A 16,088-nucleotide genomic window follows, 5' to 3' on the forward strand; every position below is an offset into this window, starting at 1 on the left:
GTTCAAACAAAAAAACTGAGGGTTACATTTAATGTCCCAGCTACGTGGCATGAACAGAGCGAGCATCTTACAGATTGTTATTTCTGTTTGACGGATGTGCACGGATACTCGAGGAACAATAAATGCCACATCAAGTATCCAGATGTCCGTTCTGTTGATTCTCCTTCCTCTTGTTCAATGTTTATCCCATTTGGAAATGACGATGTGCCTCCAGTACCAACTGGAGAAGCAGAAGTTGTTGAAGAACATCCGCCACCTCCTGATATCCCTGGTGAAATTCAACCAATTTTTCCGTGATGAACAAAGTCTAGCATACTGTCATAACGTAAATGGCTTGATGAAGAGCCTAGGAGTCGAACATGACCCAGAGCATTGGCGACTCTTCATTGATGCTTTTTCCAGTAGCTTGAAAGCCGTACTCCTTCACAATGGGAATATCTACCCCTCAGTGCCCATTGGTTACTCCAGATCTTTGAAAGAAACTCATGACAACATCAAATTTCTATTGGACAAGATTGAATACAAACAACACCAATGGCGAATCTGTGCAGATCTTAAAATGGTTGCTCTCATCTTGGGGATGCAACTTGGTTACACCAAGTACTGCTGCTTTCTGTGTCAGTGGGATAGTCGTGATAGGAAGAATCACTATTCCACGGTGAACTGGGCTCCACGTCAAAGCTTCACTCCAGGTCAGCGGAATATCCTTCGAATTCCACTTGCTGAACGAGAGAAAATTTGTTTACCCCTTCTGCACATAAAACTTGGGTTGGTGAAGAATTTTGTAAAAGGGCTTCAGAAAGAGGGACCAGCATTCACCTACCTCAAGCAGCTGTTCCCGAAACTGAGTATGTCAAAAATAAAAGAGGGAGTTTTTGTGGGGCCCCAAATAGGAAAACTGATGCAGAATGATACCGATTTCGAAGAGACACTGACCGAAATCGAGAGACAAACGTGGCATTCCTTGAAGCGAGTTATCCAGGAGTTCCTCGGCAGCTAGTGTTCACCAGAATACCGGAAAATTGTTAAGGATATGTTGGAAAATTTTCGTATACTAGGCTGTAATACGTCGCTTAAAGTTCACTTTTTGCGCGATCATTTGGATTTTTTTCCGGAGAACCTTGCGGATTTCAGCGATGAGCATGGGGAACGTTTTCACCAGGACATCGCTAAGCTGGAGCGATGGTATCAAGGAAAAAATGAAATTAAAATGCTAGGAGAGTATTTTTGGAATACTATGAGCGATGACAACAGTGTACATAAGAGAAAAAGCAGTCACATTTCATTCCAAAACGCTGAAACTCGTAAAAGAAGAAAGAAAATATGAATTAATAGCTTCCATCTGAGCTTCACATTTGACCCTAAGTGTTTGGACATTTTACAATAATGTTTTGGAGAGTGTAAATAATTTCCATCATTTATTTATGAGGGAATGTTTAAAAAAATGACAATTCTATGCAAATGTCAAAAATACGTGGGTATTCTTGGAAGATCTATTTTTTTTTAATTAGTTTTTTTTGCGTATATTTTGAAATCGAATCAATGAATTGAGATTTTAAACAAATGAGATTGAATCGTTTTTATTCATCTAAAATGGCGGGGGCTCTTCAATATTGCAAATATATATTTAGTAGGGGAAAATGTTAGAATGGATTGATCATCTTCGAGGTTCGTTCTTGGAGAAATGATCGACATAATTAATTAGGAATTCATACAGCAGAAAGACGACGTTTCAGAGAGGGTTTCCAGATCAAAAACATCCACATCATCACGACATAGAATGGAGAGGAATATCAGACTTTTATACAGGGACCATTTGGGTGGCTCAACAGAAGTATCATTCTTGTGTTGTTCCTTCATTATAAGAGTGTGCGTAACCAAAAAACGGATAGCCAGGGTGAGGAACCTGGTGCACGCACTCACACCTCAAGGGAAGAAAAGGATTTTATGAGGAATAAGCTCTCTGTTTAGCTAGTGGCAATAAAACACTTATCATTTGAGGCGTACGTTTGGCAGCGAGTGACTCCCATACTGGCACATTTTTTGCACAAAGATCGCACTTACGGCACTGATGATATACTGCCTCTGATGCGCTAGCTTTTGCGTTTGACATAAACGTTAATTGAGCGGAGTCATAATGATAATTACTAAAGTATATTTCTAATGTGGGTTAACTAATACCTACCTGATTATCCGGCTGGTGGACAATTTTTTTTATTGGCTTTTTTATTATATAATTTTACATTTTATTTTATGACTTTTTTCTGTGAAAATGAGAAATTCAATCATGAAAGCTATATAAGACGCACATTTTTGCTTTTTTTTTTTTTTAAGCAGAGCGTAATTCTAGGAGGAAAGAAGGAGAAGTGTTCAAGTGTTAATTCGTCAGAGGATTGCGAAGCTCCAAAAAAAATTATGACGAACATTTGGCGATTTTCCGTACATTAGGGTATGGGCCATTCCGCCAAATATCGTAAGCAAATCCGGCCTTAAAATTTTCAATACTTTTTTGCTCGTTTCTTCGTACTCCTTACGCGTAGAAAAGAAGATTTCTCGACTGGGAGAGGTCTCGCACTTCAACTGTTGGGGCTCCGCAAGCTCAAACGATTTTCACTCGAAATTGTTCAATCGAACTAAGCGTGATATAATTGGTTCAGAAAAAAAAATCAAAACATAGTTTTTGATTGGAAATTTTCTGAATTTTCCAAAAATGATGTCAATTCTTCCCTCCCCCCCCTCCTTCATGGCGAAAATGGAAAAAGAAAACTGAAAAAGTCGACTTCGGCAGCTTCACCACTTTTTTTTCGAAATTTAATTTTGTTTTCAAAAAATTCAGAAAATTTCCGATGGAAATCGTATTTAAGCAGTGTTCGCTCTCATGATGCTGAGTTAATAAAAAATAACGACTAAAAAATGAATTGTTGAAAGACAATGATATTATGGAGAGAGCATAATATTTTCATGAAAAATGACAATATTACAGAACAATAACGACATTTTTCCATGAAAATATCGTTGTTTTTTATAATATTATCATTTTTCGGGAATTCATGTTTTTGTTTGTTATTTTTCATTAATTCAGCATCATAAGAGTGAACACTACTCAACTACGATTTAAATCGGAAATTTCCTGAATTTTTCGAAAAAAAAAAACAAATTCCGAGAAAAAGTGGGGAAGTTGCCAAAATCGACGTTCTAAGTTTCCTTTTTCGATTTTCGCTATGAAGGAGGGGTGGGAGGAAAAATTTGACATCATTTTCTGAATATTCAGAAAATTTACGATCAAAACCTATGTTTCGATTTATTTTTCTGAGCATATTTTACCATGTTTAGTTCGATTGAATAATTTTGAGGGAAAATCGTCTAAGCCTGCGAAGCCCCATCAATTGAAGTGCGGGAGCTCTCCTAGTCGAGATCTATATTTCCACACATAAGGAGTACAAAAAAACGAAAAAAAATTATCGAAAATTTTAAGGCCAGATTTGCATACGATATTTGGTGGAATGGCCCACATATATTTCAAAAACTCAGCCTCCAACTAAGTATTCTTGCATGTTTTTCCATATCTCTAATCCGTTAATGGTTTCCTTGTAAAACGTATAACAAAAATGTCATAGTTGAATATCATTCGTACCTAATTTCGCAATTGGGGACGCGAGATAAGAATGCGATACCTGGTGAGGCGTGCGGCAATTAAAAAATATGGCGGAAAAGAGGGCTTCAAGTCACGTGGATATGCATGTGCGAAGTGACTGCTGTTTGTTGTTTTGTTGCTCCAATTTTTATATTTATTTCATTTCATCAAATATTAGCTATTAAATATCGAACAAATGGAGGAAACAAAGAATATTAATACGACGAGTAGTGCCAAGAAAAAAGTATTTAAGACCTGTCCCCTTACCACGTTACATTTGTTTTGAAAATATGCACCATCAACTATAGATTAGAGGGCTAAGCCACCATATTGAGGTGATTCCAGCGCCGCCATCGGTATTTCGCGTCCCCAATATGATAAGTTGAAAAATGTAACTCTAGGTCATTATTGATAATTGTTAACTTACGTTTTTGAAATGTTAAATTGGGGAGAAACTTTGGAAAAATTGTTCTAAAGTGTTGCGTACGCTGAAAACTGCCTGAAGGTAAGTAAACTTATAAATTATTATATATTAATATAACTAATGTGATGGAGATTCGTGATATTTGTGATCGGGTACGTATAAGATATCGAGATTTGTTCTGAGAAACTTGACGTCATCACCGACGATCGGCGAGACGCCTACACACGTAGCTTCATCCCGTCATTCGACGCTGATCGCTCGTAACCCTCCGAACGTACAACCCGTGCCGGTACCAGTGATTTTAATTGAAAAGTTATCCGTCGTATTTAAATCCTTCTTTTTTGAACTGTTCACAATTGTCAACAAATGTTTGCGTATCACTGCAACATCGCTTATCACTCAACCTTCATACAGGTTGAAAAATATCCATCGAATCTCAGGTAAGTTCTAATTTTGTTAATAGTAGAACAGTTTAAAATTCCAAATCTCTTTTTTTTGTCGTTTTTCAAGACTGTTCAGCAATTAGTGGAGGACGGGGCAAAATGGACAAAATGAGTTACATGCACTGGGGGTGGGAGGGGGTGGCGGAGGCCCATCGCGTAAAAGGGAACCATGGGTAGAAAGTAATCCCGTTTGAGTTCTAAATTAGAATCAGTTTTGAATTTTATTATGATCTCTTGAGAATTAGCAGTACATTTTTGTAGAAATATTGATCACAATTTGGTTTCGATGAAATTTTTTATTGATTTCATCATTGAAAATTCAGATTTCCTGGACAGGTCAACGGTATTTCAATTGCGCCAGTTCAAATATTTGATCCCGCTTCGCGGGAGAGAACTCTGACTTTACGCCTACGCCGAGACGGAAAATCGCGTTCTAACCACGGGAAGTAAAATAAAGGGTGTCCGCACTTTTTTCCTTTGGAAAAAATCTTTTGGAAAAAATCTCTCGGAAAAATACTTTTTTCTCAAAATTACTTGTGAACAAATTTTTTCCGGAAAAAACTATTGAGAAAAAAAATTTTCCGGAAAAAATTATTTGGCAAATTTTTTTTTTGAAATAATTTTCCGGTATTAATTTTTTTGGGAAAAAATAACTTTTTTAGGGAAATAATAACTTATCCAGTCACATTTGATTGTAATTCTTTCTTTTTTTATTGCGGAAAATAATAATTGTTGATAATTGTAAATATTATAATAGTCAAAAAAATATTAATGTATTAATTATTAATAAGTGGGGGAAATTAATCTCCAGTCGATTGTCGCTATCCCTTCCAACGTCAATTTTACTATCGCACCATTCAATACATTTCCAGCTAGAATCTACAGCCAAAATATGCCCATTAAGTCTAAAATTTCCCTGAACTTCTGTCAAAATTATTTTCTGTACATTTTTTATGTAAAAAATGGATTCTATTTTTTTTTCTGACATTTTTTCCAAGGAAGTAAAAAAAAAGGAATTAAATTCCGGGAAAAAAATTTTCCCAAGTAATTTTTTCCGAAACAAAAAATTCCTAAGTAATTTTTTTCGGGAAAAGAAATTTCCCAAGTAATTTTTTCCGGAAAAAAATAATTGCGGGAAATTTTTTCCGGAAGTTTTTTTCCTTAGGGAATAAGTGCGGGAACCATTGCCATGCAATGATAATGTTGATAGGGCAATATGTATTAACGATGATAATATTTGTGAAATACCTGCAACACTTCCGTGTGCTGAAGGTAATAACGGTAATGAGAATGATGAAACATCGCAGATCGTAGATGATGAGTGCGCAGTTTCAATTGAATGGACTCAGTTTTTTTTTAAATTGGAAACCCTCTTCAGAATTCCATTATCAACCGTCCAAAACATTGCATCCCAAATGTTCACTTTATGCGATGATAACAAGCAGAGAATAAAGAAGCAGCTACTTTTCTTATTTCACGACCAAAGTATAGTTTTCCAATGAAAGCCTGTAATAGTTCCCTAGACACAATTTCCATACGTCGAACCCCAACAGATTAAATGTTATGAAGGTCATAATCGTGATAAATACTTTCATTAGGTTCCTATTGAGAAGACATCGATAAATTCATTGGGTAGCAAATCGTGGGGTACCCATTGGGATGACACCGTTGAAAATACAGATAATAACGTACTTAGTGATTTTACAGACGGTCTGGTATATAAAAATAATAAATTTTTTCAAGAAAATCCCGATGCCCTTTGCTTGATTCTCTACCAAGATAGTTTTGAGGTATCGAAGCCTTTGGGATCAGCTAAAACTAAACATAAAATACTGGCCGTCTACTTATTAATAGAGAATTTACCAGCCCATCTAAGGTCGCACATAAATTGCATCCAATTAGTTGCTCTTTGTAAAGAAGTTAATTTCCAACATGATATGGTATACGGAAAGATAATTGCTGATTTGAAAACAATAGAAGAGTACGGAATTACGTTGTCATCCGGGAAAGTGGTGAAGGGTACTCTAGTCTTTATCGCGGGCGATAATCTCGGTAGTCACAGTCTTGGAGGATTTACGGAAAATTTCAGTACAGCCCCTTATTTCTGTCGTTATTGTTTGGTGACACGCGGAGAGTACTTTGGCGAAAATGGAGAAACCAAAAATTATGCGGCTAGAACTCCTGAAATGTATGATGAAGTATTTAGAAAGCTTGAAACTATGCAAAAGAATGATGCTATGGAAATTGATCATATTGAAGACATGGATAATGGTACGTTCGATGCAAATGGCATCAAATTCAATTCAGCATTCAATAGCTTACAGTTTTATCGCGTGTGTAATCCAGGTTTACCTCCCTGTCTTGCTCATGATCTGTTCGAATGTTTGATTACGTACGATGTGAGAATATTCTTGGATGTTCTCGTTAAAAAATATAAATGTTTAACTTATGTGAAATTGAACGACAGAATAGAATCATTTCCATACTCCACTGAAGATCGCAGAGATAAACCTTGTAAAGTATCTCAAAATTCCAAAAAGATCACTGGTGCTGCTTGGCAATTGTGGACATTTTTGAAATTGTTACCTCTGTTCATCAGCGACAAAATCACAGATGTTGAGAACGAAATGTGGCGTAGTATAATATTATCAACTGAAATAATAGAGATAATAATAGCCCCTGAAATACACAAGTCTTTCCTTGGATATTTGCACCAATTGATTAGTGAGTACATTTTTTTGCGAAAGAAAGTGGGTCAATGATTTCGTCCAAAGCATCATTATTTGCAGCATTACCCAAGCCTAATCTTACAATTTGGACCGCTGATAAAATCGTGGACGCTTCGTTTCAAAAGCAAACATTCCTTCTTTAAAAATGTAATTCGCAGCACTAAGAACTTCAGTAATCTAACAAAAACAGCTGCGGTCAAGTACGAAATGTATCAAAGCTATTTACGTATGGGTGGAGATCTCCGAAATGTCGTTACCCCCTGCAATAGCGAACTTTTTAATGTTAATCATTAAAATGAAAAAATTAGGGATGTTGTTATTAGCAAACAATGGTCCTCTAAACTCCAACAATGCTCTCGTATCATTGTAAAAGGTATTTTTTATGGAAAGGGAAATGCTGTGTTCATATCACAGACTTCTTATGAGTATAAAATTGAGATCGGTCGCATAATTATCGTCTTGCATGACGATGAGAGAAATGAAATACATTTTATTGTGGAAGTTTTAGAGAATCGTTTTTTGCCATAATTGCGTAGTTATCAGCTGGGGAAATGCCTGAGATATGCATGCATTAAATTTGATGAGCTCTGTAGCAGCGAAAAATTAACTATTTATAATACTGGATCTTTCTTGTACGTTAAACCAAATTATGCCCTTGTTAAAAAAGCATTTAACTCAAATTCAAAAAATTTTGCTGAACGAATTTCAGAACGAAAACATAAGAAAAAACAGGAAGATTGTCATATATTGAGGACTCTACAAGTGATTGATTCTTGAGTACTCCGCAGTGGAATTAACATTAATATCACAACGAACTTTCACCACCTACACCCGTCACGTTGATCCTGCAGGTTACTGCAATCGTAAATAGCACGATGGGATTATTCAAAGTCGTTCCACATGATGAATCACGAAGGATCTTCATCAGAGCAGAAACAATCGCTGAAGCAATTACCAGTGCTAAAGAGAAATTACAGTTAACGGGCGAAAAGTACCAGGTAAAAATTATTTCAAATGACATTCGGTATTGCATTTATTCAGAAAATGACGGCATTGTCTATCGCTGTGATATCCATATCATCACATTCAATTGTAACTTACTTTGATTATTTAATGATTGAAAAGTTCAAATGTAGTATTTATGTTTTTGCAATTGAATATTCGTGTAATAACTGAAAATTTTTTTCTTGTAATAACTGAAACGCTAAATGTTGCACTTCTGTTCCTCGAAATTCTTGAGGTTTAATTGAGACATAATCATGATATCCCTGGAATTCAGCGATGAGAAGTATATTTGTTATGCATGAATAATATTCTTTACATGGTGTGACCTTTTCCTAATTTCAATTAAATTAATCCCTGGAATGATGAGAGGGTAATTGAAAAAAGAGGGCAAATAAGGGGTTAAGTTTAAATCATGAAATATATTCTCTGAACTTTACAATTAATAGATCGTCAGAACACGTCAAAAAGGCCTTTACTTGAGATCTAGGGGAGTGGGGGAGGCCAGGCAACTTTTGTACACATAAAAAGGGGATGACTCTGATGCAGATAAAAGGGGAGAAGCTAGTCGTGTCGAGGGAATGCAACTAAATATCCAAATAATAACTAAAGGGGAAAAAACAAGAGAGTATAGGCTCACCATTGGGGGGGAATGGAAAGAAATATTGTTTCAGGCGAGGGGGAAATGAGGGGGACAACTCGTACTCACGACTTCCAGGTGTGGTCTGGACTTCCAAAAACTAATCCTGGTCCTTCCGCAACTTCTCATCTCTGACTCCAGGGGCACAGTATCTAGAGCCGGGATGAGCTCGGGCACCAAAAATCCTCTTTTCACCAACACAACGGTCCAATGTACAGACTTCGGGGTATTTGCACTTTCTCGTCGCCTAACTTGGAGCGCACGTGGCAGTGTCCAGGACAGCGGTTACACGAGTGCCGCTTCTTCTCTCTTCCGTCTTTTCCTTCGTCTCGTTCGTGAGGATTCGCGAATAGTCGAGATCCTTCTGGTCATCTTCGTGGGTGATCGGGGCCAATCATGGTGGGTAGATTGTGTCCACAGTCACCATCCAGGGATGTGTCGATGGGGATTATCGAGGGCGGTGGGTTGTCTGGACCTATGTATGGGTGGTTTTGGGGGGCAACAGCTCCTTCGGTTGATCAAATAGAGCCGGAACTGTTGTCTTCCTTCGGCGGCTGTCGTCGTAGACTCCAGGGGCGAGGGTAGAGGGGTAATGCGGGGAAAATCGAGGGAAGGGGTATCCAACGGTGGCGGGATTTTACTATTTAGGGGGCAGTGTGTAGTTGGGCAAAAATGTGTGTAAAAATAATAGAAAAATAAATAAATATGCCTCGTCACAAAGTCAAAAGTCACCAAACCTATCCCAAGCTATTTCCGAAAGNTTTGGGGGGGGGGGCAACGGCTCCTTCAGCTGATCAAGTAGGGCCGGAACTGTTGCCTTCCTTCGGCTGCCGTCGTTGCTGAGTCCAGGGGCGATGGCGGAGGGGCAAAGGGGGAGGGGATAACTAGGGGAAAGGTACCCAACGGCGGCGGGATTTATGTTTTAGGGGGCAGTGTGTGTTGGGAAAAAATATGTATAAAAATAATAAAAAATAAATGAATATGCCTCGTCACAATGGAAACAGTAATTCTCCCCAAAATATTTACTCTCATTGCATGGACCTACTGCCCTCCATCGAAGTTTTCATCTTATTTATCATTCTGATGAATATCATCATATCCCAATCGCTCAGATAGTCCGACCCCTCCTCATATAACACATTAAATTTTATCGCCCGGATATTTGGTCTTACGGGTAACATTCATCACCTTTAGTGACGACATCTCTGGTCCACGAATGTTTCCCCTACTATTTTCATCGAATGCAACCTAGTGAGAATGACATTGAAATTGTTCAAGCTGTATCATCATGTAATATTTTCTGTGAAAAATTTAATATAAAGTTAAATATTTTCGTTAACATAGTTGGTCTTACAAGAGGATGGCACAGAAATCGATAACGATGGAGTATTGCTCGAGATGGCTAATAATTCAGCTATAACGTTAACACTTATGGTATTGCCTGATGCAGTTAAGTACGCGACTGGACTGGTTCAGCCCTCGACATCAGGTGAGACAAACTATGATGGATGACAATCAATTAATTAATCAATATCGTAGAAAAATGCTGCAAAAAAAAAATAAGTAGATTTGCTATACTTGTGTATGAAAAATGAGATCACTCCAGTAATAATCAGAAGAATCAGATGTTTTTATTATCATGTTATATTGTCTATAGGCGTCACAGCAGCGGTTGCTTCATCACCGACCGTTCAATCTCAACCAGCACGGGAAGATGACCGAAACTTGTGGGATACTTTTTCACCAGCTCTGTTAGAGGTTGCGAAAGAGAAGAGGCGCGCAACAGATGACCAACGCAGAGATGTCGCGAAGAGTATATGTAATTACATGTTTGACATACTTGGAGACACCTCAAGGGGTACAGCCGTAGTGATCGCTAAAACCATCTGTTCAAAGTATCCGGACACTTTTGCCGATTTAATTGATAAAATAAATCTTGGGGCTGGCTGGGAATCATTGTCTGCACATATTTACACCGCAATTAATTATCGAAAGGCGAAAGAGCGTACCAAGAGACCACGGGCCCTAGGTGCGTTATATTCAGATAACGACGATGACGATGAAAACGCAAGACCCTTGCCTCAAACAACGCCACGTAAACAGGATGAGTATGGATGTGTGGATTACCAGCCACTACTTCCAGAAGGAGAAACCCCTTCATCCCAAGAAACTAAACGCAAACGATTAATCACGCTTTATCAAACTTCACCTGATATTTTCGAAGGCGAAGTCAAACAACTGATGAATGATACCTATCCGACACAACGTGGTGTGATAAATGATTGCAGCAGGGGAAGTGGTCTCACTCAATCTGTGTTCCAAAAATGGCCATTTTTGAATAATGACAAAGTACTGGTAGCACATGCTCAACAGTTGTTGGGGATCGAGGTTAATGAAATTTGGCGTCGTAATCTCCGAAAAGTTACCAAGATTCGCAATTTCTTTAAATATGAATACGTGACTAAAATATTTATCGCCAAGAAGAAAGGTATTGAATTACCAGATCCATTTGTGAAGAATACCATAAAAGAGGAAAAACGGCAATCCCAAAATGATACACGGAGTGAACTTTCACTTACACTTGTCATTTTCCCATTGATAGTGTACTACTTCGAGGAAGATCGAGATTTTTTATTCATCATTGTGGAGGTAGATAGTAACAAATTTATCATATCAGCAATTTCACCAAATCCGTATATGAAATATTGCCTCTAGAATTTTGAAATTCTGTTTTGTTTTTTATCGAAAAGTACCTGCATGAACAAGAGAAATAAGCGCAATTTTTGCTCCCCAAAAACGAAAAAACGAACTCCAATATCTCCGTCAATAATTAAGTAGCGGAGCTCCGGTTATGCTCATTTCCCTTGTTTTTGCATGTACTTTCCAATAAAAAAAAGGATCGCTCATATCGTAATGTTCATGTCAAATCGTGCTAACATAATTGATTAGAATCATATTTTTTACACTTGCAGAATACACTGACTATAGAGGAAATAATTGGTAAAGTACCAAATGCAGCCCCTACGCTCATCATACGAGGTATCGTTTCCATACTTTCTACTGCTGAAGAATTTATTCGCATAATCCAATTCTATATGCATCTCACATTAAAATGAAAATTTTAATAACAATTCCATGGGGTAATTGGGGTCTCTATTTTCATGTTAAGAAATAATTATTCTTCTCAAGGAATAAATGTACTCACAGTAAAGAAGACTATTTTTGAGTCTTTGTGAGAGTCATGATTAAAGTGTTATTCTCCGGTTAATGATTAAATTCTCAAGTTGTACACGATCGATTACTTGTACATTTTCCGACATTTTCGAAAAACTAATAAGGAAGGTCATTAAGCCGTCACCTGCATCTCGGAACATTTTTTAGTATTCCGTATTTGTCAATCATATTCCGAAATTAGCATTTATGAAAATCCTTCGCTATGAAATAATAGTATGTGATAGGGACGTCTTTGAGCTCGTCGTTAGCGTGCTGGCCCTATAAACCAAAGCGTCCCAGTAGCGCAGGTTCGAGTCCCGGTGATGAAAGATTTTTTCATCGCCGGAAAACGAACCCAGTGCATGTGGAGTTAGTTATGTGGAGTTAGATATAAGTTAGCTTAGAGGCAAGTGCGGGTAGGGAATTAGGCTGGGGTACCGCGTAGGTACTGGGACGGGTAGGTAAAAGACCACAACGGTCATACCATCTGGCACCACCCAATTTTAATAGTATGTGATGATGAATATAGAATTTGTCAATCAAAATACGTCAAATCTCTCTCCTGCCAAATATTTTATACAATTTCAATCTGGAATCATCGTACGCTGTAACAACCTTGAAATAGCACATGATTATATTTTTAATTAAGAACAGTCATGACTGTCCAGTTTTCTGATAAATACTTTTGGAGATTAGATTCTTAGTGCTCAAGTTATTGTGGTGTGGTTATGAACATACAATTAAATTAATTTTGTCCATTTTTTCGGTGAATAAATTTCTCATAATCCTTTAATGAATAGAGATGAATTAAAATGATGATGGTAAAATGATGATGGGAGAGTATCGTGAAGTTCAACAATTTCAGATTTTGCCATCCATTTATCAGAAATAGTGCATTATGCCATTCGGCTCTGGTTATAAAATTACACTCGTAACAAAATACTTCAATTGCCATGTGACATGATATTGTACGTCTAGATGACCGAAAACCACGATTTAATCCAGCCGAGCAAGATTATGATCGTGGTTTGACGATTTCAGATACATAACAAAGATAACTTGGCATGTATCAGAAGACACAAGAACTAATGTTTTTTTCAATTAAATTCCAAAGAAAGGCGGAGCACAAAACAAGTTATATAACAATAACAAATATGAGCTAGGAAATAATACCTCATAATACCGCATCAGTAGCTCTCATATAATTTCAACCAAAATTTGGAAATAAATATGATCGCATTATTTATTGTGCTACTTTGTGGCTTGATTGCAGGGACTTCCCTCTACGACGAGACTGCCTCGTGTTCAGTTTTGTTGGAGAAGGCATTTGAAATAAAAGTGGGAAATATCCTCGACGGTTTCCTGCTGACTTTCCTATGTTACTTTATTTTTGGGTGCAAGTATCCAAAGGAATTGCAATGTACGCTGGAGTTCATTCAAAGGTGAATTTCCTTGACATTTTCTATATACATATATTAATATGAGGGTATTAGACACATTATTGGATCCATTTGAGAGTCCGTGTGCAAAATATCTGCAACTTCATAGATATACTCTTAATTAGATACCTGTTTGCTAAGAATTAGATATGAAGAGATTCATGAAACAATTAGGTATTAGTGGCGGGTGACCCATCATGGAAAAACAATTGTGAGCAAATATGACAGACCAAGAAATGAATCGGTCGGAGAATTCATCATTCATACCAGATTATCTGTTAGAAACGTGGTAATGATACGGAATAACTAATTATTCATTCATAATTGATTCATAATTGAAAAAAAAAATTCTAAGAGAATTAAAATTTAGAGAAAAAATTTCCGCTTCACCCACTCGGGAATCGAACCCGGGTCTCCCAGATACGCGCCGGGCACTCTTATCGACTAAGCTACCGGGAACCACAGAAATTCACTCTCAAATTCCCTATGAAAATTCAATGAAAGTTTCATTTTGTATGAATATTGAATTGCCAAGTAACCCCAGTCAGGATTACCGGCTTATAAATTCATTTCTTTAGCCTAGTGAAACTAAATTTTTTCTTCGTAAATAAGGAAGATTTATGAGTATTGCAAATATGCAGCAACAGACGAAGCCTAATCCCCGTTAAAATGTTTTTTTATCTTCAGGTTTATAATCCTCATCAATCCACCGGAGGGAAGTAAGCGGAAATGTAAGAAAAGGAAGCAAACCTCCTACAATCCGAAGGTGTTGAAATTGATAAACATACTGAACGAGGCACTATCAGCAATAACTTTGTAAACTTCGTCGAACACTCAACACTCAATCTCCATAATCGATGGCATTCTATTGATTATCTTTTTGAAGACTTTTTTACAAACGAAAGTGAAGAACACATGGAAAGTTTCTTTCATCTGAATCTCCTAATCCTACATGATCCTGTTACTGAATGCATGGATTTGTCTCTTTAAATGAGATATGCCCAAAAAATTTCATGTTTCAAAGAAAAATTGTCGTACGTAGCCATTGATATTGGAATGCACCGTTCTTGTAAAAACGTACTAGAAAGATTTTTATGATACATTTGAAATTGAAAATTCATACATATGCTACTTAATAAAGGCATATACTACTGTTGTAGGATACCAATCATGCAAGGTAAAATTACAATGCATCAATATATCGAAATTCGCGTACTTTGCAATTTAATCTTGTAATTTTCCTCTAATAAAATTCATTTACTGTAATCGCTGTTTGCAATACATTACACCGTTGATTATAGCAAAATGTTTTCGAAAATCACAAGGCAGTCATTGAAATTCCAGTGATATATCATATAGTTTTATCATACACATGAGCCGTTTTCTTATTCATCCGCATCCCAAAAATGTGCGTCACTGCTGTGAATTCATTAACCACCAATGGTAAAATAATTATATCAGCGGAATCAGATTCTACGGTAGCAGAACTTTGAAAGTGTAATCAATGAGAACTAAACTTAATATGATTGTATGTGCAAAAATTACAATCGTAGCGTGTAACTTTTACCATCCCGTATGCCATGGAAATGTATTGTAAATTTATCATACTTTATTGTGAATTATTGTAACGCTAATTATAAAATAATTACGTAAATGTAGACGAAATTTACATAATTAGGACATTAAAAGTGCAATGAAACACAACTAAATTTACTATAATAATTTCTAGTAAAATGATTATACTTGTGTACGACTTCCATTGATATGTGTACCACGGCAAGGTATTGTGAATTAACCATACAGTATTGGGCACAGGGTTTCCAAAGACAGAAATTACCCACACAGTCTAGTGTAAATGACTGCCTACACGTGTGGTAATTTATCAGTGGACTTTTTTAACAGTGCAGGTGGGAATTGACGATATCAACTGTGACGAGGCGATTCTTTATTTTTATTTGTTTTTGATTACACTTTGCCCAACTACACACTGCCCCCTAATTACTAAAATCCCGCCACCGTTGGATACCCCTTCCCTCGATCTTCCCCTCATCGCCCCTCTACTCCCGCCACTGGACATCACGAAGACACCAGCCGAAGAAAGACAACAGTTCCGGCCCTACCGGATAATCTGCAGGAGCCGTTGCTCCCCCCACAAACCACCCATACATGGGCCTCGGCAACCCACCGCCTTCGACGATCCCAGCGAGACATCCCTGGATTGTGGTCATCGTCACCACTCACCCGTACTGATTGGCCCCGATTGCTCCCGAATTCCAACCCGAAGGACTGCGGCACCTGACGAACCCCCACGAATTACGGAGAAAACGAAGAGACCGACACTCGTGTAACCGCTGTCCTGGACACTGTCACCTGCGCCCCAAGTTGATTGAAGTATTAGTGAACATACCCCAAAGTCGATACATTTGGTTTTTTGTTGTTGGAATAAAGAGGATTTTTGGTGCCCGAGCTCATCCCGGCCGTAGTCACTGTGCCCTTGGGATCCAGAAGGAGGAACGGAGGCTCAATCCCTGGAGTCATCGAAGGACTCAGATTAGCCCTGAACT

General features: G+C 37.6%; 2 protein-coding genes across 2 annotated transcripts; both read left to right on the forward strand.

Moving 5' to 3' along the window:
- Positions 1–4,442: 4,442 nt before the first annotated feature.
- Positions 4,443–10,695, forward strand: LOC107045010. Its single transcript, XM_015267099.1, has 5 exons — positions 4,443–4,498; positions 7,940–8,228; positions 10,217–10,361; positions 10,530–10,630; positions 10,672–10,695. Exons 2-5 carry the CDS (start codon positions 8,106–8,108, stop codon positions 10,693–10,695), a joined length of 393 nt encoding a protein of 130 aa, XP_015122585.1. The 5' UTR covers positions 4,443–4,498; positions 7,940–8,105.
- LOC107045011 lies at positions 10,682–15,143 on the forward strand. Its single transcript, XM_015267100.1, has 4 exons — positions 10,682–11,521; positions 11,845–11,911; positions 13,359–13,527; positions 14,212–15,143. The coding sequence occupies exons 1-4, from the start codon at positions 10,700–10,702 to the stop codon at positions 14,342–14,344; spliced, it is 1,191 nt and encodes a 396-aa protein (XP_015122586.1). The 5' UTR covers positions 10,682–10,699; the 3' UTR covers positions 14,345–15,143.
- The last annotated feature ends 945 nt before the right edge of the window (positions 15,144–16,088 follow it).

Source organism: Diachasma alloeum, unplaced genomic scaffold (assembly GCF_001412515.2).
Source record: "Diachasma alloeum isolate Michigan unplaced genomic scaffold, Dall2.0 Dall_scaffold_00862, whole genome shotgun sequence".
In the NCBI taxonomy this organism is placed as follows: domain Eukaryota; kingdom Metazoa; phylum Arthropoda; class Insecta; order Hymenoptera; family Braconidae; genus Diachasma; species Diachasma alloeum.

What these genes read in the sequence shown, in the direction of transcription:
- LOC107045011 (XM_015267100.1), top strand. Translation starts at nt 10,700, where the DNA reads ATGTTTGACATACTTGGAGACACCTCAAGGGGTACAGCCGTAGTGATC. An exon ending in CCCTACGCTCATCATACGAG is followed by an intron (nt 11,912 to 13,358) that starts GTATCGTTTCCA and finishes GCTTGATTGCAG; the next exon opens with GGACTTCCCTCTACGACGAG. An exon ending in ACGCTGGAGTTCATTCAAAG is followed by an intron (nt 13,528 to 14,211) that starts GTGAATTTCCTT and finishes TTTTATCTTCAG; the next exon opens with GTTTATAATCCTCATCAATC.
- LOC107045010 (XM_015267099.1), top strand. Translation starts at nt 8,106, where the DNA reads ATGGGATTATTCAAAGTCGTTCCACATGATGAATCACGAAGGATCTTC. An exon ending in TAACGGGCGAAAAGTACCAG is followed by an intron (nt 8,229 to 10,216) that starts GTAAAAATTATT and finishes TCGTTAACATAG; the next exon opens with TTGGTCTTACAAGAGGATGG. An exon ending in GGTTCAGCCCTCGACATCAG is followed by an intron (nt 10,362 to 10,529) that starts GTGAGACAAACT and finishes TATTGTCTATAG; the next exon opens with GCGTCACAGCAGCGGTTGCT.